Source organism: Nyctereutes procyonoides, unplaced genomic scaffold (genome assembly GCF_905146905.1).
Source record: "Nyctereutes procyonoides isolate TBG_1078 unplaced genomic scaffold, NYPRO_anot_genome, whole genome shotgun sequence".
In the NCBI taxonomy this organism is placed as follows: Eukaryota; Metazoa; Chordata; class Mammalia; order Carnivora; family Canidae; genus Nyctereutes; species Nyctereutes procyonoides.
The window spans coordinates 64541779-64569596 of record NW_026575125.1 but is presented as its reverse complement, the minus strand read 5'-3'; the positions used below and the strand labels follow the sequence as shown (position 1 = coordinate 64569596).

At 34.0% G+C, this 27818-nt stretch overlaps 1 protein-coding gene across 4 annotated transcripts; it reads right to left on the bottom strand.

Annotated features, from left to right (window-relative positions):
* Nucleotides 1–27818, bottom strand: ZNF711 (zinc finger protein 711). 4 transcript variants are annotated; one of them, XM_055338914.1, is made up of 10 exons: nucleotides 27709–27818; nucleotides 24237–24341; nucleotides 16864–17421; nucleotides 10977–11132; nucleotides 10146–10283; nucleotides 7953–8090; nucleotides 7120–7197; nucleotides 6986–7033; nucleotides 5387–5530; nucleotides 1–4889 (listed from the first exon to the last, which is right to left on the bottom strand). In XM_055338914.1, exons 2-10 carry the CDS (start codon nucleotides 24313–24315, stop codon nucleotides 3712–3714), a joined length of 2517 nt encoding a protein of 838 aa, XP_055194889.1. In that variant the 5' UTR covers nucleotides 24316–24341; nucleotides 27709–27818; the 3' UTR covers nucleotides 1–3711. The 4 variants fall into 4 exon arrangements, with proteins under 4 accessions (XP_055194889.1, XP_055194890.1, XP_055194891.1 ...); XM_055338915.1 differs by lacking the exon at nucleotides 27709–27818 and adding an exon at nucleotides 24717–25743; XM_055338916.1 differs by lacking the exons at nucleotides 7120–7197; nucleotides 27709–27818 and having other exon boundaries at nucleotides 24237–25743.

Below are 27818 nucleotides of genomic sequence, written 5' to 3'. Positions count from 1 at the left end.
TTTTTCCTGGAAGTAGGCATATTTAAGAATTGTGCTGTATCTTCCTTAAAAACTTTTTTAAAAAGTTTCAGGGATTTACTTCAAATTAAACCACTGGGAGAAGGGGAATCTTCGGATTAAACCAATCAGAGGTAGGTGGGTGAAGGGAAGAGTGAGGAAGAATGTAAATGAGTCAAAATTTGCCATGATTATTGAAGGTGGGTGATAGCTATATAGGGCTTCACTATATTTTATTTTTTTATATGGTTGAAATTTTTCTGCAATAAAAGTTACCTATCATATCACATATATGCCATACATATCTTTAAGGGCAATTCAAGGTTCAACTGGTAGTTGTCCTCTATGAGACATGAATTGGAGAGCCCTATCTGAGTAACAATTCCAGTACTTTCCTCTATATCATGGCATAGGCCATTTAGAAGTGACAATCAGACAAATACATCTCCACATAATGATTGTGAACTGTTTAGGAAAAATGATTTTTTTAGCAATTCCTAAATTGTTTCTCCTCCTTGTGAAGGCACTTTGACCTGCTGGTAAAATCTGTATTTTTTAAGACAATCTATTGTTTGTAACATGGGCTGAATTCTTACCTGTTTTATCTTAGCTGAGGTTTTCTAGACCCAATTTATTTTTTTAAAGATTTATTTGAGAGAGAGAGAGAGAGAGAGAGAGAAATACCATGTGCATGTCCAAGTTGGGGAAGGGGCAGAGGGGAGAATCTTTAAGCAGACTCTGCACTGAGCACAGAGCCCTATGGGCAGGCTAGTCTCAAAACCCATGAGATCATGACCTGAGCCAAAACCTAAGAATCAGATGCTCAGCTGACTGAGCCATCCACGTGCCCCTCTAGATCCAATATAAATAAAAGAAAATCCATCTGTTTTTCTCCAGGTACACTATAACTATGAATAACTGGAATAATCTCTTCACATGGCTCTCTGCTTCTCTCAGCTTCTCTACAATGCATTCCTCATGTAACCTCCAGAATGATCTTCAAAATGTAAATCATATCATATTATTCCCTTCCTTAAACTCCTCTGATTTCCCATTTCAAATTCTCATCTATCAGTCAGTCTCTTTCACCATGGTCCTGCCAAAGCTTGTTCCATCTGAGGTTATTTGTATTTGTATTTGCATGCTTTTCTGCTCTTCCACATATGACTGGTTCCTTCTTGTCACTAATGTTACCCATGTCTTCAGTACAGATTGCCCCATCCACTTAGGTATAGATATCTGTTTAAGCGAAGTTGCCAAAGCATACCAGAATTACACTGGGGTATTTCTGTCTAACACGTTAACCCTATGGTAGTAACACGTGGGAGCTTACTAGAAATGCAGAATTGTAGGCCCCATCTCACACATACTAAATCAGAAAATGTATTTTAACAAGATCCCTAGGTGAACTCCACAGACCTTAAAGCTTAAAAAGCACTGGTCTAGGGATCCCTGGGTGGCGCAGCGGTTTGGCGCCTGCCTTTGGCCCAGGGCGCGATCCTGGAGACCCGGGATCGAATCCCACATCGGGCTCCCAGTGCATGGAGCCTGCTTCTCCCTCTGCCTGTGTCTCTGCCTCTCTCTCTCTCTATCTCTCTCTCTCTCTGTGACTATCATAAATAAATAAATTAAAAATTTTTTTTTTAAAAAAAGCATTGGTCTGACATACAAAGGCTAAAAGACTTCTTTTACTGTTAGCGATCATTAAAGAATAATTAACCCAACTGACAATTTTAAGCAACAGGGCTATATATCTAGGTACATGAATTCTATTGAATGTTGACTGGTATGAATATAGCAGGTTATTTTTACACTCACTTACAGAAATCTTTCCCAAATACTTGATTTAATGCTTCTCCTTTTGAATGTATATTGGTCTATTTGGAACATAATTAGATTCCTTTTCTCAGGACTGTGTTACTTAGGTTAGGATTTTTTAGTTTTCTCTATAATACTAAATCCCAAATCTTAAGATGAGCACCTTTACAGTATTTCATCATGGTTTTAGCAGAAATATACATTTTGAGGAATAATCATGCCATAGTCATCATAATTGTTTAAGTTCCTAGCTCATGTTGTTAATGCACAAAATCTACAAGACATTAAATTGTGGACCAAATTACTTACAAGCAATTTTAAGTAAAAAGTCTTTTAACAAAGAGTGAACATTACAACAAACTTTAAATAAATTCATAAAACCTTGAAGTGCAATAAATGCTTTTTATTGTATGCTCATTTCAATGAGTAACATTTAGAAATAATAATCCCACATAACAATGACAATCTTATTTTACAGCGTGTACATCATTTACAGCCACATAACACACTATTTAAAATTTTCCAAATTTAATATTCTGAAGTTAAGAAAGATAAAAAATTTATTCTCAAGAACAGATTCTTATCTGGTGCAAAAACAGAAAGGTGAACATTACTTCAAACACAAAACCACAATATAGTATAAAGTAAAATTACATTTTAATTATGTTGAACAGCTGATTGTAAACATGAAGCAACTATAACTTAAAAGTACACATCATATGCATTACAATTATGAACAGGATTTTCATTAAATTTCCCTAAACCAGCTTTTTATATTAAGCGCCATTTTGAGTTGCAGCATGCTAACACAAAGCGTTGTTAAAAGGATGCATATTTTAAATTTATACACTGTAAACTGAATATCCACCTCCAAACTCTATTGGCAACACAGTTTTGTTAAATACTGCATTTATGCTGCCTCACATTGAAAATGCATGTTAATAATATGGCATATAGATTTTAAAAATAAAAATTTTCAATAATGGCATAAAATTGCACCTTTAACCATTAAAGCAAGTAAGACTATCTAATCATACTTGCTGAGACTGCCCTAAAAAGAAACTTCTAAACATCATATTTAAGAAAACTGTGTTCTCTCAATTTAATCTTTAGATCGTAAAGAAATAGTGCTAACTTTATTTGCAACACTACTGTTGCATCTGTTTTAGAAAGCCACATCTGACTCAAATATACTTTTGTCATATATGCCATACTGAAAAATCAACTTGAACATCAGAAAAAAGGGAACTTTAATCTTAGATTTCATTTTAGACTTCCAAAGAATGCTGTATTTTAAATATCCCATCTTGTAATAAAATCTTAGCAGCTCTGAAAATCTCTTTAATAGTATTGAATTAGTATAAGCTGTTTTCCAGCGAAATTTCTTTTAATGAATACACAAAACTTTTGTCATTTCTGGAAATCAATTTTCAGTTGCCATAAAAAAGGCTCAATGACTAAGTGACTGATGGATGACTGTATTTTCTTGCCCCACCTCATTTCTAAAATCACATAAAAGTGAGACTTGCTTGCCACAGCAAAACATTGCTAAACTCAACTAAATATGATCTTTTCAGAAACATTTATCTCTAGTATGATCAGCCAAATAAAGTTATTGTCTTTGCTTTGCCCTTCTGTAGTTTAATTATGCATATAATACTATTAAATAGACACTTAAGAGTTTTTCTGCAACCATTCTATGGTGCTTTTTAAATTCTTTAAGTAATTTTCAAAGGGCAATGAAATCCCCTGTCAATTGAAATATTTCAAGATCTCTAATACAAAGAATGTAAAGTTATGATTTACTATCAAGCTTTGGAACTAGATGAAACAGTTCATGAAATTTTCCTCCCATGTAGCATATCCTATTTTTGAAATAGCTTTATATTGATCTTATTACATAAGAGCCTCCTTGTGGTGCCTCATAATATGCTGATTTTTTTCTGATGGTCTTCGGAATCCCTTCTTGCAGAATTCACACCTGTGTGGGTAGTCTTTTGTATGTATTGATATCACATGTCGTTTAAAGCCAGATGCATCTGTAGTGCTATATTCACAATACTCGCATTGGTAGATCTTTCTTCCAGTGTGGGTCTTCATATGTTTTTTGAGCTCATTTTGTTGTCTGAACCCTCTCTTGCACCTTTTACACTTCAATGACTGATCCTTAGTATGAACTGAAAGAATATGACCACTAAGGATAAATGGATCTGATGTTTTAAAGTCACAGTGCCTACACTGATGAATCTTCCTACCCTTATGTATATCACTATGCTTTTTGAGCTCAGAAGGACGATGGAAACCTTTTTCACAGACCTCACATTTGTGAGGAAAATCCTTAGTATGGACAGATATGATGTGCCGCTTAAGGTCACTTGAGTTGGTACTCTTATGGTCACAATGAGGACACTGGTGTGTCTTATGTCCTTGAAACAAATCCAGATGGCGTTGAAGCTCCCTCTCATCACCAAATGCTTGAGGACAATGCTCACATTTATATGGTAAATTGTTACCATGCTTAGACTTAATGTGAGTTTTCAGATTTGACTGATCTGCACACCTGAAGACACAATACTGACATTGATATGGCTTCTCACCAGTATGGGTTCTCATATGTTTCTTGAGTTCAGAAGGATGTCGAAAGCCCTTCCCACACTCAACACAAACATGAGGAAAATTCTTGCTGTGAACAGCCAGTAAATGTCTGTTTAACAGTCCTTGTTCTGCTGTTTCATAGTCACAGTATTTGCACTTGTGCATCTTCGGCTCCTTGTCTCTTAATATAAGTTTATTTGAACTCAGTGGACTAGCCTCTCTGTATCTTCGTGTGTATTCTGTAAATTCATGGGTTTTGTCAACTTTGTTTATAAGCTTATGGCTTTCCAAGTGGTTATGGAAACTCACTTTCTTGTTAGTTGTAAAGTCACAATCTGTACATTGGTATTTTTTTCTCATCAAATGATCAGGATGATTCTTCATGTGTCTTTTCAAGAATCCCCTGGATTTAAACTTTTTTGTGCAAATATGGCAAGGGTATACTGTCAGGGGCTGTCCATCAGGGCCTATTATAACAGCTAGATAAAAAAAAAGGAAGTTGTGACATTTGGCCAGATGTTTTAAAGGGTTTTACAACAAAGGTACCAAAATTAGCTGACATTTATAGTGTGAGAACTATACTAGTAGAATAAAATCCTGTAGGATAAAATGCACATTAAAAGTAACTTATTATAAAATAGCTCATTAAAAAGTAATAAGCATCACTGTGCTATAGAATACTCACCTGCTAAAATGCTATATACATTTTGTAAACCAGAAACAGGCACCTTTTATTGTGAAACCAACCTGAAAATTCTCTTTGTAAACATCATTTGGGGAAAGAGAAAACAAGCATAGTTTTATTAGGGACCAGTAAAATACTTTTTAAAAAACTCAACTATTAAATCAAACACAGACAAGTATATGGAAGTGGGAATACACTCTAACAACTGATTTTTTCCTTTGCTTACAAAAAAAATGACTTCCACATTTCAAATCATGATCATAATCATAAAGCAAAGTATTAGTATTTTACCTGTTTGCCACTGCCTGGTTTCTCCCCTTCTCCTCTTCTTAGCTTTTTGTTTAAGTACTTTATTTGTATTAATGGTATCACAAATTTGAAGGTACTGTGCTGCTGTACTACTTCTGCTTTCTAATGTTGAGTCCAAGGTATTTCCTGGAAAAAAATGATACACTATTAAATTACATAACATTTATACTTTTTGGTTTTGGTTAGATGAATTACTAGAGATGACATGGCATTAAGTTGCCATCATGGTGCTAAGTTTCACAAAGTATATCGTATTCTCTTTTATGCCCTTATACACACACACACACACACACACACACACACAACTGTAAACACTTTAATTAGGATATCATGTGAAATTAGCTTTAAAATATCTCAATTTATTTATCCTAAAGCAATAAATTAATAGGGTGAATGTGACATGAGAGATTTCTATGGCCCAAACAAAATACTGGCATCATTTAATTTCTCACCAATGAAAGCTGATGAAGTTAAAGAAACTCAGCAAAGAAATATACATGTGTCAGTGAACCAATATGGTTATGGTGACTATGTGTAATATGGAACAAACAATATGTCTCTTATATAGATGCTTTAGAATAATTCAATTAATGTAAAAAGTTAAGACTGATTGTAAAGACTAAGATAGATGTGGCAGGCAATTTACCACAGTCAGTGGCATTAGCATATAGAGAATAAAGTACTTAATAAAATTTCAGTTCTCACAAATCTGTTTTGTCATGCAATTTAGCTTAAAAATGTAGACCTGTCCTGGGCAACACAGTCCGTTAAGCATCTGACTCTTGATTTCAGCCCAGGTCATGACCTCAGGGTTGTGAGATTGAGCCCTGCACCAAGCCTCATGTTGGGCTCCACATCCAGTGCAGAGTCAGCTTGTCCCTCTCCCTCTGTACCTCCTCCCTCTGCACTCTCTAAATAAATAAATAAATAAATAAATAAATAAATAAATAAATAAATAAATAAATACCAGTGAAGCCATTTAGCCTATATGCTGTGCTGATGTATGACTCTAATCAATTCCTCTGATATCTACGTTTAAATTTAGAGTCAAGTATCTCCTAAAGGTAGGAACAGAAGAGTCCGACATTTTACCATGATAAAAAAAACTATCAACCATGGAATAATGCTATATGGAGTATGTATTATAGCTCAAAAGAAAAACGAAGCTGACACATGGGTTTTATTTAACAGTTATATATGTCTATTGGTTGCCACAGAAATTAAGATAACAGTTCTGCCCAATGAATACATTACAAGTAGTTGTAAATTTTTACTTTTTTATCTAAACAACTTCTATTTTATATTTTTCTCCACAGCATCCTTTAAGATTCATGTTGTAAGTTGCCCAACATTTTTATCTTGAGATAAATCTAAAATGAATTACATTCGCAGAATAACACACGTTATATCTGTATATAAATTAATTGATTCCCAAAAGAGGCAAACTCCTATATAACTAGATAAGATATGACCAGGTAGAAGTCTAACATATGTGTCTGTACACACAAATAACTGTTTCTTTTCCATGCAGTATATGAAACTGGCTATTTAACTTACATCTCACATATAATGCTTTCTCACCTGATGCTTGACAATCTTCATACCTCCGGGAAACTCTTCTTTCATCTCCTAGAAAAAAAAAAGACTAATTAAAAACTGAATTGTTAAGTATAATGATTACTAGTGGATCACATCTTAATCTACAAAAATCTTACTTTGACCACTGTTCCTTGGGTTATTATTTTTTTTTGTTGAGTTCTTCCACTCCCATAGATTAGATATTATTTCACGCACTGAAAATAAGGGCTACTGTTAGCATCCTTGGAATTGTTAACATCCAGAACAATCTTACATTTTAAATAAAAACCGAATAGATATTTCTGCAGAATACACTCAAAACGGAAGATGCTCAATAAATGACTGTTGAATGAATGAACCTTTGGAGAAACCAAGATAAGATAATGCATTTGAACACGAAAATTTTTCAAAGTAAAGAGTATACCTGGGCCATAAACCAAGATAAGATAATGCATCTGAACACCAAAAATTTTCAAAGTAAAGAGTATACCTGGACCATCTTGTAAATTAAGTAAGAATGAGGTAAAAGTGAAAGAAAAAAAAACTTGATAAATTTACCTTCCATTAGGTATTTTGTAGAAGAGCATACCTGGATTTCTGTTTCTTTTCAAACCCCCCAAATTTTTTTGTGGTGTTAATACATGAAATAAGTTTTTGAAAAAAGGGAAGGATCAATTTTCAAAGGATATTCCTATTTTATAAAAATAAAACTTTTTGGTACTCATTTATACAGGTAGGATTTTAAATAAATCCTACTGAAAAACAACAATGCATTAAGCAAGGCTCATTTTAAGTAACATAAGATATATGGTAGGAAAATCATGTAAGTACCTAGAGATTAATCAGTCCACAGCAAAACATTTTATAATATTAGTCAACTCATAGGGGGCACTAGCACAGCATATTTAATGATCTAAAGGCTGATCAAATAGATATGTACTTATCAGGTGAAAAAATGCCAGTGTCCTACCATATGCCGCAGCCCAGACAACAGGGACAATTGTTTTATTAACATCAGAGTCCTCAAGCTGAGTCTCAGGGAGAGAAGTTCCTTCCTCTTCCCCTACAATGACTTCCATGTAAACTTCATCTGCTATTTCAGCGCAACCTAAATTTTAGAAATAATTGCTTGTTTATAACCCCAAATATTTAATAAATGGGTAAAAAATTCCAAACAGTTTATATCTTTCAAATGTCAAGATTTCAATTTGGTTAATTTAAAAATTATGTTAGGCACTTTGGAGACTAGTGCCACTAGGAGACAATCATTTATCAAAACTCTTATTCTCCTCTTAGAACCTATCCTATGAAAATGACTTTTAGATTATATATAATATATATGTAATAACATAATATATATATAATATATAAGCATGTGCGCCTGAAATATGCTGACTGATTTTACAGTCCATTGGGCATTACAAATTTGTAAAATAGGTTTCGGTCCATAATTCTGCCTGATTGTTCTTTGGAACTCAGAAAGCGTTTCCCACAGAATCAATACTAGAAAGTGGTCCTTGCTATCCCACATACTGTAATGTAAATTCAGTACTGTACATGCAAAGAAAGTAGTCAAAAACACTAGTAATTGAAGAAAATATTAAATAAAATAATTAGATTGAATTAATTAAAATCACACATAAGCTGGTGCTCACAAATAGGTGGACACCCTTTAAGAGGCAGGATTTTCAGAAAAAAAAAGCATTAAATGAGGCTTATTTTTAAAAAAATATAATATTGGTATAAAAAATTTAAACCTAGAGGGTCATTTAGCATATTTTATATGATTTAACGCATTTAGATTTAAGCTGTTAAGTAAAAAATTGGCTTGAATTTATGCTTTTCCTTTGATTCACATACCGGGATCTTCTAGTCACCACGGAAGAAATGTGGAAAAAATGTGGGGAAAAAGTGTCCCTCTTCTCCCAAGTTTCCCTTCTTTCAACTGACAAGAAAGAGACACTGATCTAAGTTTTCCACATCCCCAAGGAATTCTGGCATCATCTAACCTAAGCTTCAGTCTCCCACCTTCTATTGTGCCCCTCTCATTGTGACCAATGAGTAAAAAAAAAAATAAACAATTTAGAGACCAACTAGAAATTATTTTCCTCTTCAATGAAATCCTCTAGATTTACTTGTTTTTATGTTTTCAACTGTGGTGTATTATTCATGTTTGGGATTGGAATTCAGCTTCCCATGGCTTCTAGGGAAGGAAATCTGAGGAGTGGAGATCAGAGTGCAGTATAGGAAAAGCTGAGTATCATCAAGGTAATGTACTCAAGTGGAGGCTCTTGCCCTTCTAGAGGAAAACAAAATAGATAGTTTTTATCTCAGCATGTCATAAAGATAGAAGAAGCCTTAGGGAAGGGCTGCATTGTTACACTGAGATGAGAAGAAAGTAGGCAGAAAGGAACATGTCTTCATAAGGAAAAGGGCAGCATGGCTGGATAGGAAATCTGAGTAGTTATTTTTACCCTATGGTACTCAGCCCCAAGAAACCTTAAGCAGCAACTACTTGAAGACCATCAAAGGCATAATAAGTAAAGATCCTGGCAGCTTAACTTATTAGGAAGAATACTTACTTATCTAATCCTTAGGTGACAGAAGGAAAACAACCAGTTGGCCTGTTCACTGCTAAATCCAGAGAGAGGCCAACAGCGTTCACTGCCGTGTGGAAAGAACACTGGCAGTAGAGTTAGACAGATATAATTTGAAACCGCACATTCCTCACTTAATATTGAAATGATCTTGGGCAATTTTTTAACATCCCTGAGCATTTTTTCCTTTCATAAAACAAAGATAATACCACCTACCTCAGAGAGGAGGTATATACAACATATCCAATAACATACAAAATAGATTCCCACTAATTCCATATATATTTGTGGGCTCTAATAAAGTCAGGAACCATTTGTTGTTTATCTCTATATCCTTAGTATCTGAGACACATAGCATTTCATGTTTGCTGATTTGAACAATACACGTATGCATGAATGGTCAAAAGGACATTTTCCTTTTAAATTAATTACAGCAAAATTCAGACTTAATTTTATTGAACTTTGTTCCTATATAGTGTTTGTAGCTTTGAGACTGCTTAATTTTTTTAAAGAATGCATGATGGCTACTGACAAGTCACCACAGTGCCCTTGTACTGATATCTTACTAATATCATCTTCTTCTTGAGAAGAATCTTTAACTGCCATGTAAACCATCTTCTCCCGCTGCATTCGGCTCTGGTCAAGCACTCCAGCTACAGAATGTCCATTGGTGTACTCACTCTCTGTGACAATTTCTGTTCCACCTTAAAAATTAAATCACATATCAAAATAGAAAAGTATCATGGAATAATTCCCTGAATTAAGAAGGATATAAGAAATATTTTCCTTTAGAAAAATGTCCTCAAAATATTCCAATATAAATTTCTAAGTGTCAGGACAATTTTCTTATAAATTACACTAGAAATTTGCAATAACCACTGAGAACAGCAAATGTTAACATTTACATTACACACTTGCCAAGCACTATACAGGTTTTTAACATGTATTTTGCCCATTTAATCCTCACAATAGCCCTATGAGTACTTACTATCATTATGGCCATTTCACAGATGAGGAAACTGAGACAGAGGTGGTTAAGTAACTCACCAATAGCCGTTCAGTTAAATGGCAGAACTAGGATTAAAATCTAAGCAGTCTGGTTCTAGCCTCTAGCTTGCCCTTAAATACTCAATATAACTTCCTATTCTAAATCAAATTCTCTCCGCTCATTTGTTTTGATAGTTCCAAATGTAATATTCTACTTATGTTGGAAGAATCTAAGAATGACACATGCTGCATTCCTGCTTTTTATTCAGATACAATTTTTTAATATTCCATCTCCAAAGAAACCTATAAAAAAATCTGCACTTTAAAGACAATTTCAGAATAGTTGCCAGAAAAGATAAGAAGTAGTTTTAATTCCTATCATAGCAATAAATTAAGATTAGTCTTTGTACCTATTTCAACATCATCTTCAGCCTCAGCTTTAAATATATACACTTTTATTACTTCTGAACCAAATGCATCTTCTTTAACATCTTCCTGTGAACCATCACTGCCGATTTTTAATGGTGTGTTCCCCATATGTTCTAATTTTTCCCCAACATCATCCACTGTAAAATATAAAGAAGAAAATATTTTAGTCAAAAAGTACAATTGACATTTAATGGATGTTAAGCATAAGTGCAACATGAATGTGTTAATCACCTATCCACTATATTGACTTAATGACTTATTATGCAACCACCAAAAGTGGTACATTTCATGAAAAAAACACTATATGAGATCAGATATATTACATGATCATAACTATATAAAAACTTATTCAGAGATTTTAATTTATATATGAAATACTTAATAATCATAGAGCTTTAATTAAAATGGTTTGGGAAATGATTAAATTATCTTCCGTTACATTAAACATTTTAAGTTAAATTCTAACATCAAAATTAATATCAGAAAAATCAGAACATAAAACACATAGTACTCATAAAATAAGTTCATATAAACAGTAATTCCCAAATTAATATCAGTATTTCTAAAACCAATTAGCATATGAAATCTAGAATTGAAAAAGAGGAAACAGAAAACAGCTGAATTATTTTATAAAAAAGGCTTTTCAGAAATTATAAAAATAAAATCATAATACTTTTAATTTCTGTTGAGTCAATGGAAGACAACTTGAAACCAGTAATTTTGCATACTTCTATATTTACTTACATATGCTAGACTCCAAAATCATAAAGGTAAAGCAACAATATTTGAAAATATTGCTTACGTTTTAAGTATATACTTAAAATTTTTATTCTCTGCTCTACAGTCTTTAAGAATAACATTTATTTTCACATGAATACAATGCACAATCTATGGAATAAATATATATTAATAAACTTTGTTCTTTGACCATAAATGTTAAACAATATATTCCCCCAAATATTATATGCCTACCATTTTTTATTTCAATGCTTGTACATATGAAAACTGAAATGTAATATAATTGAAAATTTGCTCCTTCTTATTATGTATATCATGGTATCATACATGAAACATAAAATCTTAAAGCTTCTGACTATATCTAAACAATTCTAGATCCTCTGAAAAATGAATAAAGTGACATTAAAAAGGTATTAATTCAGTACTCTTAGAAAATGAGATCTAAATAAGTCAAAGTCTAGATTTCCCTTACCTCAGTTTCTTTTTTTTTCTTTTTTTTCCTTACCTCAGTTTCAAATCTGATATATACAAATTCAAAAACATTCTTTTAGCCTTTCAAAATGGTGAAAGACAGAAAGTTTCAGCTATTCTTTTTACAATGCAAAGCTACTTTAACTTTTTGATAAAATATAAGTGATTCTATACTATTTAATAGTTCAAATAGACTATGAAAGGACCTAAATGATCAAAATAAATAGATTAAATATTTTAATTCCATCATAGCCCCTAATTCTATTACTATGATTTTTGGAAAAATTCCTTTTGACAATGGGACAGATTAAAATGAAAGAAAAAAAGATGAAGTATCTGATAGTGTTGATTTAATAGCTTCCCTTTTAAAATATGTTGAATTAATGACATCACAGAAAGTATTAAAAGATGAAAGCTAGGCTTTCAGAAAGTGTTTTCCCATTCTTGAAAATAAAGACATAGGATATACAAAAACCTCAAAAAGTGTCCAAAACACGAATTTAAGTTGGAATAACTTACAGTAAATTAATAAAATACTGAAAATACTCTCATTGGATAAATACTGCTTTATTATAATTGAAAGGTTTAAAGTGATCATAGTTCCTTCTGTAGCAAACTGAATTAAAGCTATAATTCATAAAATTAAAGCTCATGAAATGAAATACACATTTTTGGTCACTTCTCAATAATTTGGTATCATAGCTTTTACTTTAAGTACTGAAATAACTGTTGCTATCCCGATTCCATTTATACCATGCCTTAACGCCCATAGTTTAAGGTATCCATTATTTTCTACTTAGATTCTTCAGAATGAACATTTTTGAGATGTATTAAGTAACCAAACTGGTTTTGCATTTTAATTCATGGAAGATGATAACGTTATTAAGGGTGTTAGTGTGCAGTTTTAAGAGATAAATCATCAACTTAACCAAGATTTTTTCTATATTCCTTGTTATAGAAAGTATAAAGTTAACAAAGACTTAATAGGCAACTAAGTAATTTTAGAAATAGATCCTCAAAGATCTTCTTAATGCATATAATACTCAAAATACTCTAAATTAAGGCTTAACTTTTTAGCTTGTTGTAAGGTTTGCAATATCCAAGTCCCACAGTGTGGTTTCTAAACTCACATGACATTCCAGACAGTAACAGCAGGCAATGGTATACACATCACAGAGTTTACTGGTGCTAAATGTAACATAAAACAGTAAGATGCATTGTTGGCAAGTTTGCCAATGTACAATATTCTTTTATATAGCTCAATAGCACAATCTGATTACAAATTCAATATTCCTTTTAAAAGCTGAGTAGGCTTTTTACTGTACCACTTTTATGTTACATCTACCAAAATTATATGGTAGATATGTTATCATCAGTATAGAGTATATTGATGAATCACAGAGATGGGGTCAGGCAATATGTAAAGGATCTGTATTTCACAGCACTGAAACAAACAGAAGTTAGTAATATTTAGATTGCAAAGATGCTCTACTCCCAGGTGTATACCCAAGAGATCTGAAAATATTTGCACAAAATCTTGTACATGAATCTTCATAGCATTATTCATAATAGCCAAAAAGTAGAAACAACCCAAATGCCCATCAACCGATGAATGGATAAATAAAATGTATATCCTTATAATGAAATATTAGTAATGAAAAGGAATGAAGTACTGACACATGACACATGCTACAATATGGATAATCCTTGAAAGCATTATGCTAAGTGAAACAAGCCAAACACAAAGGGCCACGAATTATATGATTCCATTTATATGAAATGTTAAGAATAGGCAAATCTATAGAGACAGAAATTGGATTAGTGGTTGTCAGGAAGGGGAAGTGGTATGTGGGGAGGTGACTGCTAAAGGGCATGGGGTTTCTTTTTGGAGTGAAGAAAACATTCTAAAATGGATTGTGGTGATCGTTATACAATGCTGTGAATATATTAAAAATCACTGCATGCTTTAAACAGTGTATTTTATGGCATGTGAATCATACTTCAATAAAGCCATTATATTAAAAAAAATACAGATATTAACTTTTCTTTTTTTACCCTTGAAATTGGTAAGGTTTGATGAGATCTCCCATAATGACCCTACCAAGACATTTTGCTTTCTATAAGATTATGTTCCCAAAAGAAATATAAACTGATTTTATAGGTAAAAAACAATTTGAATGCATTATATTGGTTCATTATTTAATGGAACTTCCCTCTTCCAGTGCAGCTTTTATAAAGGAAATCATCACCCATAAATGTCTTAGAGATGTTAGATATTTTTAAAGAAGAGCACACCTACGATAATTTTAGACAGATACAGTTATTCTATATTAATTTCCAAGTTACTTAAGCACAAGTGGGAAAGTTTAACCAACTGCTAAGATAAATAATTTGTGACATTTAGCCTGAAAGGAGAGAAACCTCAGACACCCCTTAGATATGAGAGAAGACAAAACTCCCTAGTTCTAAAACTCAGCTACTGATAAGATTTCCTTATAGGAATACTTAGGGACTCAGGAACAAGACAATGGCCTGTTTTAAGTCCTCAACTTTATTTCTTAGATACTCTGAAAATCTCTATCCTGAGAAAAATAAACAGAAAAGAGGCTTTTTAAATTAACATTGAGGCCTTGAAGGCAATTTATTCTCTTAACTCCTGTAAGATTCAATGGCCAAGATAAACCAAGAGGTAAAGAAAATGAAGTGCAAATTATGAAGGAAAAAAAGGGGAAGACTAAATCAAAAAAGAATAAAATAAAATAAATGAAAATGGTAAAAAGTAACTAATTACACTGGTAAAAAGTAACTAATTCAGGGATGCCTGGGTGGCCCAATGGTTGAACATCTGCCTTTGGCTCAGGGCATGATCCCAGGGTCTGGGGATGGAGTCCAGTATAAGCCTCACTGCAGGGAGCCTGCTTCTCCCTCTGCCTATGTCTCTGCCTCTCTCTCTGTATCTCTCATGAATGAATAAATAACTTTTTTTAAAAAGAGTAATTCCAATTTGGGTATAATAAATATTACAAAAATGGTCAAGGAAGGATATGGGTGGTGGGAATATGGGTGATATAAAAAAATATTTAGTTTTTGTATATTCCACTTTCCACAATAAAAAACTGCTTAAGTTTTAAATAGATTTTTAAAAAAATATATTGCTGTTTCTTTACTAATGATTAAGGAGTTAATTCCCAGTCTAAATTTATCCTAAAATGATCCCACAGCAGTCCCAGTATTATTCAAGCAATACATGTTCTTTATAATCTTCAGTTTACTCCTATTACAGTAGGACAGAAGTCTTTGCATTTGACACATATGGCAATATAAATATCGTAAATTAAAATATTCTAGAAATTCTTTTTTTAAAAAATCTTTTGCAGAATCAAATCATAGAAGATATTTTAAGGTTTGACAATTCTCAAAACACATAATGTCAAATTTTAAACTAATATCAAACAGTTTGATTCAACAGGTACTTTTTTAAAGGCACAATGTTATTTTGATACACAGAAAGGCTACCAACTATTGTCATATTATTTTATATAATAATAACCACAGTTTTTTTAACATCAGGTTAAGATCTAAATATGGAATTGCTTTAGTAATGGACATCAATTTTAAAAAAAGGTAATAACATCTGCAGCCAGTATTTTAGTGGCTTAACTCATTCCCTTAGAAGAAATGTAAATATTCAAAAGTGGTTACAGAGGGAAAAAAGTTAACATGCTAGACTTCAGAATCATATTTACAAATTAATCTTATTTTTTAGTTTTAAATTCACTGATAACATATATAACAATCACTTTATATACATATACATATACTCTACCTGTTGATGTACTTCCCAATCAATCCTTTTTTATTTTAAAAAGAAAAGAACAAAAATGCACCATGAAAAAGTGGAGTTTTTATCTGATCTTTATTACTTCCAGCATGATCCCTTCAAATTTTATAAAGAATAGACCCACTTCTTCCTCAAGCTCCATCAATAACTCATCATGAGAATTTTATTATCGTTGCTGTTCAGGCAAACCCACCACTTAAAATGAGAACAAGATACTTCTATCTTCCTCCTTCAGATAGAATGTCTTATAGACATCATCATAAAGCAATCTGAAATAAACACATTAAAGTGTTTTTGCTCAGAATATACACACGCTGTTTAGACAAACAGAAAATAAACACAGGGAGAACTGCAGAGCACAATCTGAGTTTAAGATTTCCTTTTCAAGTATTTAATAAAAATTAATTACACATTTCCTAATATATTATGCTTAAATTCCTAAGCAAAACTGAACTGACAACTCCAGTACCTGCTATATTAAGAAGAAAGCAGTGGCTACATAAACTTCCCACTCTGAAATATATATATTTATCATTAAAAGTATTGTCAGTTAATGTTCTTGTTGAACCTTCCTTTCTGCTCTAAGGTATTAATTACATTACATTATTTTGTTTAATTTTGGGTATGAATTTTCATTGAGTAAATTAAAAATATGAGCAATGTCAAAAAAGCATCTCAACAATACAGCTTTGAAAAAAAATATTTTTCAAAAGATTATCCCCATGATTTTTATTGAATAGTTCCCCTATCCCAGAAAACCTTTTAAGTTTACATATAAGTCAATCTCCCAAGTAATTTTGTACTTTTGTTTCACTTACAAGATATCATTAAGTAGTCTTCAGAAGTGCTCTTGACATCATCATCATCATCATCATCATCATCATCATCTTCGGTTTTAATAGTAACTGAAGAACCAGGAACACCACCAGCTGCTTGAATCACAGTTTCTGTATCTGAATTAGTTACAAGAACCTCCTCTGATACCATTGTGGGAGAGTCAACTCCTGAAACACAATCTTGGACCACATGTTCTAAGTGTCCATCAGGACCAGTAACAAGGTCAGCCACAAACACCTGCTCAGGTACTCTAACAGTTTCTGTAATTAGCTCAGAAGTCAATATATGATCACTATCATCTTCCTCTAAATCGTCTTCAATAGCAACATCAGCTTCAAGTACAGCTTCAGGAACAATTACACCTTCTGTTACTACATCAGTCTCAGTGATGATATCGGGTCCATGAACAACTTCAGCTGCAAGGCCATGATCAAGGGTTATCCCATCATCTGTGACAACATCGGAAACTAATACAGCCTCAGGAACTGAAACAACAATATGGTCTCCATCGATATGTGCAGTACCAGCCATTCCAGCCACTATAATACAAACAATTATCCAAAAAAAGTAAAGTTATTTTATTAAATTAACAGTAATATATTTAATGTACCAGATGACATAAAATATTTTAAAAATATGAAATAGTTCTTGCCACACTATCATTTTTAAAAAACCACTGACAACTTACTGCAATAAAAATCACCACCTGGGACGCCTGGGTGTCTCAGCGGTTGAGTATCTGCCTTAGGTTCAGGGTGTGATCTGGGTGTTCCGGGATCCAGTCCCACATCGGGCTCCCTGCATGGAGCCTGCTTCTCCCTCTGCCTATGTCTCTGCCTCACTCTCTGTGTGTCTCTCATGAATAAATAAATAAAATATTTTTTTTTTAAAAAAGCAAAAACCATCACCAGGGGCACCTGGTTGGCTCTGTCGGTAGAGCACGTGACTCTTAATCCTGGGGTTGTGAACTCAAGCCCCACGTTGGGCATAGAGCTTACATAAAAGTGAAAAATAAACAAACAGGGGATCCCTGGGTGATGCAGCGGTTTAGCGCCTGCCTTTGGCCCAGGGCACGATCCTGGAGGCCTGGGATCGAGTCCCACGTCGGGCTCCTGGTGCATGGAGCCTGCTTCTCCCTCTGCCTGTGTCTCTGCCTCTCTCTCTCTCTCTCTCTCTGTGTGTGTGTGTGTATGTGTGACTATCATAAATAAATAAAAAAATAAAAATTAAAAAAAACAAACAAAATAGCACCAACCGGGCACTGGGGTGGAGGTGGGTGAAAACAGTGTTAGTAAAATCTAAATTAAGACCTTAAAAATAATGCACTTTATTTTCAAGTAAAACATAAATGCCACAATGAGATATTACTGTATCAGAAGAACTAAAATTAAAAAAAAACACCATAGGTTGGTGAAGATACAAAGACAATCTCTCATACATTGCTAGCAGGAATGTAAAATGGTATCAGCCACCCCAGTGCCACGGGAAAATATATGGCACTTTCTTACAAAACTAAACATGTATTTACCATACAACCCAACCATAACACTCTGGGGTATTTTCCCAGAGATATTAAAACATGTTTACACACAAAAAATGTAGGGGTGTGTGTGTGTGTGTGTGTGTGTGTGTGTGTGTGTGTGTAAAGATGTTGGCATAGCATACATAGGGTAATGGAATAATTTTAGATTTTTATTGTGATGGGTGTTTACAAAAATCTGTATCAGGATAAAATTGCACAGAACTATATATACTCACAGAATATATGTAAAAACAATGGTGAAAACTTAAGGAGGTCTTTAGTCTAGTTAACAGTAATATAACAATGTTAACTTCCTAGTTTTTATATTGTACTACAGTTATAGAAGATGTCACCATTGGAAGAAGAGCAGTACAGGCGACATGGGACTCTATGTACTATTTTTTTCTACTTCCTATGAGTCTTGTATTTCAAAAAATTAAAATTAAAAAAACACAAATATAAATGGGTACTAATATGTTTAATTAAGTTAGTAAAATATGACAGGTGGATACATTATAAAATATGCATTTATAAACATGAAAGTCCCTAAACTTCTTTATTTTATAAGAATTATTATATTCTTATAAAAGTGGAAAGCATCTTTTAACACCTGATTTTTGGGGGGAAAAACACCTGATTTTAGACAAAGATTTGGTTTGATAAAATTCATATCTCTAAATTGCACTAAATTCTAAACTAGTAAATCTGCAGGAACAAAGCTTTAAACAATGTTGTTTTTTTTTCTTTGAGTAGCATGGTAAACACTAACTCCTATTCCCTTTATAAATGTAAAAGTGCAAAAATCCTTTCATGAGGAATTCAAATTCTGCCTCACTGAAGTGTACAAGAAACAAGTGATAAGAGTTTATGGAACAGATTATAACAAAATTATCTCTTATCTATATTAAATAATCTAATACAAAGCCTTCTCCACATAAGGATCACTTTCTATAAAATCATACCCGAAAGAGTGCCATTTGTTACACAGTGTTCATTGTTATTAACCAATTCATTACAAAAGTTAGTTAACAAGTTAGAGTGGAGACCAGTGGACACTACTAATATTCTTATCCATTAAAAGATAAGGCAAGAAGGGAAAGCTACCTTTCAGAATTATCTTCTTTTCAATCCTTTCGTATTGTTCTCAGTATTCTCAAACTCTTACCTAACCCATCATATTACCCCAAAAGGACATAGCCTCAATCTTGAAAATCTTGTAGATAAAGGGAATATATATAGAATAAGTCCTTCCTATTCACTTGTTTCTCCACTGACCATTTTGGAGATGGGGAGTTGGTGAAGATTCAAATTAAGCATTCAGCCAGACAAGAAATGCAAATTTTAGCAAGGACAAATTAAAGATTAAATCTATAAAACTCACAGTATTGGAATTCTATGTATATAAACAATAAAATTAATAGTTTATAAAATCCTTCTACAAGTCAGACTTAAAATATGGAAAATTCTGGAGGTTAGTGTGGTTCTTGAGAATAGACATTATGGAATGATGGAAGGATAGAATAACACTTGGTGCTGGCCTAAATTCAGATTAACCTGGCTAGGAGGATTCTGCCTCTACTCTAGTAGAAACTTACAGGTCAAAATAAATCAAATCTAAACTAAAATAAATCCAAATATGCTTGTTTATGCTGAATTAAATAATAATATCAAGTATCCTAGACCAAGAATTGACAGGTTCTCCATAGGGTGCTGGCAGTTCACTAAGACCAAGATCTAAGACGTCTCATTAAATTTTGCTTTTTCCTCTTATCAGCTCATCTACTAGATCCACTGAATTTCCAGTCACTTATTTAACAACACACTAGCTATATTTATTGAGCACTATCTATGCACCAAGCAACCTACTAATATTTTTACATATATTATCTCATTTAAGCCTCAGAACAGCTGTATAATGTGTTATTATCTCCTTTTTTAAATATGAAGGAACTATAAAAAATATGTAGGAACTGTGGTTTAAGGAAGTTAAATAAGCTTGCCCAAGGTTCAAGCTGAGGGCTGAACTTACTGCTTAACTCTAGGCTGGCTTTTTTCTACCAGTATAAAGGAGGAGAATAGAATTTACTTACTATAGAGACTATTTTTTAAAGAAATTTATAAGGTTAACCAAGTGAATCACCATTAAAGGAATAGTTTGAGAAACAAAGGGTAAAAAATCTGGAGTGTCTGGGAGGCTCAGTTGGCTAAGCAACTGACTTGATTTTGGCTCAGGTCATGATCTCAGGGTTTTGAGACGGGGCCCCACATTGGGTTCCACACTGGGCATGGAGCCTCCTTAAGATTCTTTCTCCTTCTCCCTCTCCCTACCCTAACTTGTGTGCACTTTCTCTCTCTCTTTAAAAAAATGAGTAAGAAGATCTATCACATAATCACTCAATTAAATTTTATTTTTTTCTTTTTTTTTTACTCAATTAAATTTTAAAGCATTTAATAAGCAGCATTAAATGGCATTAACAATTTATCTGACTAGGTAACAAATTATAAATGGTGAGAAATCATCTTTAAAAAGTGTGAAAGCAATTACATAACCAAATAACAGTAAGAAATAAGTCATCATTTCAAGCATTTCTCATTTTACTAGAGTTATTTCATTTAAATGTAAATACCTGGAATTTCACAGGAGGTATAGGATAAAATTTGGTATTTGTTGGGTCTATTTTGGGCCACTATCTAAGGCTGTTTTGCTATTTAAGTCACAGAACAACATAGACTTTTTGCATCAATTAAGTCTTAACTATTAAATTCAATGCCACAAATTCCAAGGATAACCATTTTACTGAGACACAAGCAAAGTCAGTACATAAATCATGTAAATTTTTAAATCTCAGGGGTGCTTGAGTGGCTCAGTCACTTAAGCGTCTGCCTTCTGCTCAATCCTGAGATCCAGTCAGGTGGCCTGGCTCCCTGCTCAGCAGGGGGAATCTGCTTCTCCCTCTCCCCCTGCCTCTCCCCCTGCTCATGCTCACTCTCTTGCACTATCTCTCAAATGAATAAAATCTTTAATTTTTTTTAAAATCTCAATTATCTTTCAAAAGAAACTGGTCTAATGAATTTTTATATTAAATTAACATTTCAAATTCTTAACATAGTAGCCATCCTATCCCCACCAAGAACATTATAGAATTTAGAGATCCTGTAATGCATAGTATACTTACTTGGCTAGCTCTACCTGTGTATGCCAGACTCTGTTTCACAAATATCATTAGTTTATGGGATTGCAAATATATAACTTTTGATGTTTGCAGAAATTTAAAGAGAAACTGATACAGGCTACAATATTGATGAAACTTGAAAACGATGCTAAGTGAAAGAAGCTAGACACAAAAGGTCACATATGGTATAGTTCTATTTATATGAAATGTCTGGGATAGGTATATCCATAGATAGAAATATTAGAGGTTGCCTAGGTCTGGAGTAGGGGTGGGGGTGACTGCTAATGAGTATTAGGTTTTATTTTTCCAATGACAAGATGTTCTAAAATTAGGTAGCAGTGATGTTTGCACAACTCTGTGAGTATACTAAAACTACTGAATTGTATTCTTTAAAATGGGTAAATTGTATGATATGAATTATTATCTCTGGGGCCTCACTTCCCCTCTACCCCCCTCCCCTGGTCCTCTATCCCTGGGGCCGTTTGTTAAAAAAGAGTAATAAAAGAATTTTTAAAAATTATTATCTCAATAAAAAATTAGAAAAAAGAATGTGCATAATATATTTCAATATGCATGTTCTACTTCCCTAGGAACTAAAAGGAAGTAAAGTATTAGATGTAATAAGGGATTGATTAAACCTTAAGACATCAAGGAGGAACAATGAAAAGGAAGGTAAGAGGAATACCAAGTAAACATTCACCAGCACTAAAGGGACATTTTTTTTTTAATCTTAGAAAGGAATCAGGTTTTACTTGCTAATAGTCAACTTCTTCAGGAGTGAAGGAAGTCTGTCACTTCACCAAATGCTACAGGTTAGATTAAATTTTGTATCATATGGAGAAAATGCTGTATTTCTTCCATTTCTAAAACCTTTTTAAAACGCAAAAAATTAAAGGTGACATTTCAACCAAAACTTATTTTACTATACTGAAGTTCAAGTGTTCCAGTATTTTAAAAACTATCTCTAGCAAAGAATTCACAAAATTCTTTGTGAAATCTTTACTCTTCAGTTCTTTGTCCTTCTTCTAGAATTTATTCACGTACTTTTTTCACTCAAAATCACTTCTAAGTTATCCATAATCAACACAATGGACTTCTGACTCATTTAGCAGAATGAATCAATGCTTCCTTTCAGTTTAATCAATTAACTACATAGTCATCTCAACCTCCACCACATTTAATCTTGATTTATGCACCACATCTTTATTCATCAGATAGAAGTGTCAAGAAATCATAGAACTGGAGAGGACAGTTATCTAGGGTATCTAGGGTTATCTAGTCCAATCCCCTCACAGAAGTGAATAAAGTAATTTGCCCAAGTTTAATATGACTGCCAAGACTAGAATCCAGTTCTTCTGACTCTCAATACTGTAGCCTTTACAACAAGGGACAAAATAATATATTAACATTAATGTGAAAACAGTAATACCATTTTCTTAATTCTAATAATTTTCTTAATTATTAGCTTTGATCATCCATTCCTAATATCATCTTTGACAATTCCATAATACCTTATTTTCTGTTTACTTTTTATTCCAGTTTACTATTCATTTTTTCTACTCTTACTCCACTTTTCTTCAATTCTTACCACCTTATTCCTGCCTCTTATACTTCAGATACCTCAATCTCTTCTATAATTCAGATTGACCCTGACCAAATTCAGTTTCTTTGTTGGCTGTGATAGAGTCTTAACATCTTCAGCAAAACAACTACTGTTAAGAGGCTACTGAAAAACTTAGCCACAAAAGTAGGGAATCTTTTCTTTAAAAAAAAAGAAAGATGTAATGTTATTAGAAACAACTTTCTAAAGATATTTCATCAGAATATAATTAATCACCTAATGCATGGTTTTCCAATATCTCACTACATAAGCATCTAACTTCTTTGTAATGACTGAAGTAGGTCCTTTTCCAGTTTTATCAAAAATACAATTTAAAATGTATTTGAGAAAGACAATTTAATATTTCCTACATTCAAGAATTGATGTTGTTATTTATCTAAGCTGAGTTTTTTTTCATTTTCAATGCCACATTACCACTATATTCCAAGTTTCCTTTCTTCAACATTTCCACAAATTTTTTTAAAGATTTGATTTATTTATTTGACAGAAAGAGCAAGAGTACACAAGCAGGGGAAATGGCAGAGAGAGAGGGAGAAGCAGGCTCCCCACTGAACAGGGAGCCTGATTCAGGGCTAAATTCCAAAGTTCTGGGATCATGATTTGAGCTGAAGGTAGACACTGGCTGAGCCACCCAGGTGCCCTGCACAAAATTTTAAGAATGATTTTAAGTAGACTACTGTCACATAGCTTTAATCTTTTTTTTTAATTTTTTTAAATTTATTTATGATAGTCACACACAGAGAGAGAGAGGCAGAGACATAGGCAGAGGGAGAAGCAGGTTCCATGCACCGGGAGCCGGACGTGGGATTCGATCCCGGGTCTCCAGGATCGTGCCCTGGGCTAAAGTCAGGCGCTAAACTGCTGCGCCACCCAGGGATCCCACATAGCTTTAATCTTTAAGAAAATGAGCTCTACAAATAATTTCCTAGCAAAAGAACAAATTTCATAAATTCTCCCCTTCTTCAATATAGTTTTGATATTTAGTATGCTCTGACTTTTAAAAAAGAAAGAAAAAATACAACAAAGAAAATGCTTTACCAAAATCCTGCATAATCATGGTATGGGCCATTCTACAGTCTGATGTGTGCAATCCAAGACTTCCACCACCTGATTCCATACTTAGCAAAGTTCATTCACAGATATCTGTAAAAAAAATGGTTTTAAAAGAGTTTAAATATGTTTAAGCGAAAGTCAGTTGTTGTGAGAAAAAAAATGCAATGGAAAATAGGCCTTAGAACTAGGTGTGCAAATCTCATCACAAAGGAAAATAAAAACCTTGATTAGATGCTTTATGTGAGAAGAATAAGTAAAGGAAGGGCTACGTGAAAGGAAATAAATCAAAGATAATGGAGAATAAGACACAGTAAGGGTGACAAGCCACAGGGGAAGTGATAGAAGCGAGCAAAAGAACAAAACTGTAGCACTAATGTTCCAATTAAAATGTAGGTTATAAAAGAAGAAAAAGGAAAAAAAAGAACATGATGACAACAGACAATAGTTGGGATATTTATACATTACTAGAAGACTCAGGTGTCTAGTATTAGTGAATTTCATCCAGTGGCTCTCATCCATTTCTTCCAGACCCAGCTCAGCCCTGCAGCGGAGCTCTGCAGATAAACTTGTGTTTCACCTCTGGCTCCCGGGGTTCTACTTATAATGTAAAATGTTTTATCCCAGTTTCCCTCGAGTTCTTTGAGCCAGTAAGGACTTCTGGCCTCACTCTACTACAGTCTCTTGTCTCATAGTTTTGAGGACTCAAGAAACATGACTGCTTCCTAAATATGGTAGAGATAAGATCAATCACATACAAACATTTAGCAAATTGTTCCTTTCAGAATATCATTTACTTATAAATGTACAATTGATTTTCTTCCTTAATGATTAATAAAGTCACACTAGCTTTAAGCTAGTTCTGAAAGCAAGGATTCCATTTCATTTCAAGTGATGTATCCTATATTTAAGATAATCAGACTTGGAACCTAATGGCAAATACTATCACTAAGCATATTCCTTATAATTACATATGTGTATTTCCCTTTCAAACATAAAATTCTAAGTATCACCAAAAAGTATCAATTCTATAAAAAATTTGTCTCATTTTTATTTCGGAGTGTTTAATAAATTGGGTTATATTGCACAAAGATGAGGTTATATCGTTAAAGTTTTAGAAAGCTGCCATGTAAAACACCTTAATTTATCCTTAAGTAAGGAGATCACTAAGATTTTTTTCCTTGCCTTAAAGTTCTACAGGTGTACAAGAGGCAGGAGAGTATAACATTTGAATCATGTATATAAAAATCCTACAGCAATAGGTGTATTTTCTGTGTATACAATGATTAAATAAAATTATTTTATGTATGAGCAAAATTACAAATTTTTAGAAATTCTTGGCTGTATTTTTTTTTTCAAATACCACATTGTTCCCTGCCTCCAAAATGAAACCATCAGAGGTCAAGACAGTTCAAAATAGACTACCCCTATGTTCACAGAGATAAATCAAAATGCCATAAGGACTTATTTTCAACATTTAAAACAGTGTACTATTTCAACTTTAATTAGAATAATTGCTTGCTTTACATAAGTAATCAAATTACAAATGCCTTAAAATGTTTTAAGCACTTAATTCTGTTTAATTATTAAATAAAACAGTAATTTGTTAATCACCTTAATATGACTGTCTTGAAGAAATTGTAGATTTTCTTACATATTGTAAAGTAAAATCTGCAGCAATTTGTTTTTGTTATTTTTCCTTCTGACCTATGTTATTTTCTTTGGAAAAAAGTTCTCTTTACCTATTGTAAAAATACATTCAAAATTAGACATTTTAAAACATTTTAAACAAAATCTCTTACACACTTAAGGATTTTCTTTACACTTTAACGTGCAGGGTGAGGTTGAGAAGAGCTTAAGTGCTCAAATCCATTCATCTAAAAAGCATCCGAAGGGATTCCAACAGAAACAACTACCTACTACGATATAAGCAACATTATTACACTTAGAATTCCACCACTCCGTTAAACAAAATCTTCTCTAAAGCACATTTAAAAATCACTAGCTAAATCTCATTTTGGAAAGTGAAAGAGAACCAACCAAGGGCAAGCTTTATCCTTGCCAAATCAATAGAGAAAAATCTGCACTAGCGCTCAATGAAGTGTAAAAATTTTAACACATAGTGCAACTACTATAAGGGAGTATCACACTGTATGAATAAATAAATAAATATATTGGCGCACTTTTCTCCTTATATGAAGTTTAAATAAGATCAATAATAAATGAGGTATGAGAACAGCAGTGTGTTAAGTATTGAATAGCCAATAGATAGCTGGGCTTCTCAGTATTCTCAAGAGTATATCTCACATCCTTACTGAATGGAGATAACCACTAAGTACGCTTCAAGTAAACATCTTTCTATCAATGTACGGGGTACAGAAATCACAAAGCAAACAACAACAAAAAAACATTTTACTTTCATCTGTCTTCTCCAAACAGCTCATTCAGGACCTAGCTTCTTCATGATGTAAATAGGGTGGGAGGTAGATGAGAAATATTAAGGCAACAGAGCAAGAGAATGCGAAAGTAGTATTTGCAGAGATAGGAGACAAAGGAGCCCTGACAAGTAGCAGTATTGCAGCTTTGGACGCAACCCGCTTCCCGCATAAGTCTCCCTTTCCCACAACCATGCCAAGTTTCAATCATTTCGAGCAGAACGCACACACGTGCCTTCATATATTACCCATATGACTGGATCTTAAGCCAAACAAGAGAACCTTCTCCGTGGAAAGGCAGAAAGCGAAGCAACAAGAATACCCTTTCCCCTCCTCCCTCCTCTCACTTGGTGCAGCGGTCGCCACCGCTGCTACCCACGCTGTGCTGCCCAACGCCTCATCCTCCTCCCGCTCTCCCAGCCCCGCTACATGGGAGACAGCTGGGAACCAAAATGGTGGTGTTTTAGTGGAGGCGACAACTGCCGCACACACCCGCCCCCCCCCCGGGCTCTGACTGCTCCCTACCCCCTAAAACGCCGATTAGATGCCACCTCCTCCCAAATGCCGCCATCCCTCATGCATTCCAAGGTTACCATAAGCAGCAGGCGGGGGATAGAGAAGTAGGGGCGAATGAAAGGAATATTAGGGGGGTGTCGCCAAGAGAAAATGCTAGGGCGACGCCGCATTCTTCAATTCACCGTTTTGTTTTCCGCCATTTTCCCGTCACCCTAAACCACCGACGGTCTCAACGACGGCTCTTGCCCCTAGGGGTTCTGGCCTAGGGGAAGGAGAGGTTGCCTGAGGGGGGAAAACACTCCACTTCCCTCAATTCCTCCAGTCACCAGCTGCGGCTAGGAAGAAAAACTGTCAGACCAAGGAGGAGGCAAAGCTTAGGGACTAGACGCCACTTCCATTGTTCCCTACGCCCTATACTACAGGCTGGGTGTGAGCCTCTCCTCTCACACTGGCGACACTAAGCGCAGCACACCCAAATCCCTCCACTTTCTCTCCAGGAGTCTCCTTACCTGCAGCCACTGCTGCCACTGCCGCCGCCAGTTGGATTCTGACCGCGCTCCAGATTTCTGCGGGGGTCGGCAGCCGTGGATCTGTAAGGTCCTCACATTCGGGTTTCCGA

Excerpts from the sequence above, each read along its gene's own strand:
- ZNF711 (XM_055338914.1), bottom strand. The coding sequence starts at position 24,315 with ATGGAATCAGGTGGTGGAAGTCTTGGATTGCACACATCAGACTGTAGA. Across the intron at positions 11,133-16,863 it reads AGACTACTTAATGATATCTT|TGGATGATGTTGGGGAAAAA; the intron begins GTAAGTGAAACA and ends TATATTTTACAG. Across the intron at positions 10,284-10,976 it reads TGAAGATGATGTTGAAATAG|GTGGAACAGAAATTGTCACA; the intron begins GTACAAAGACTA and ends TTAATTTTTAAG.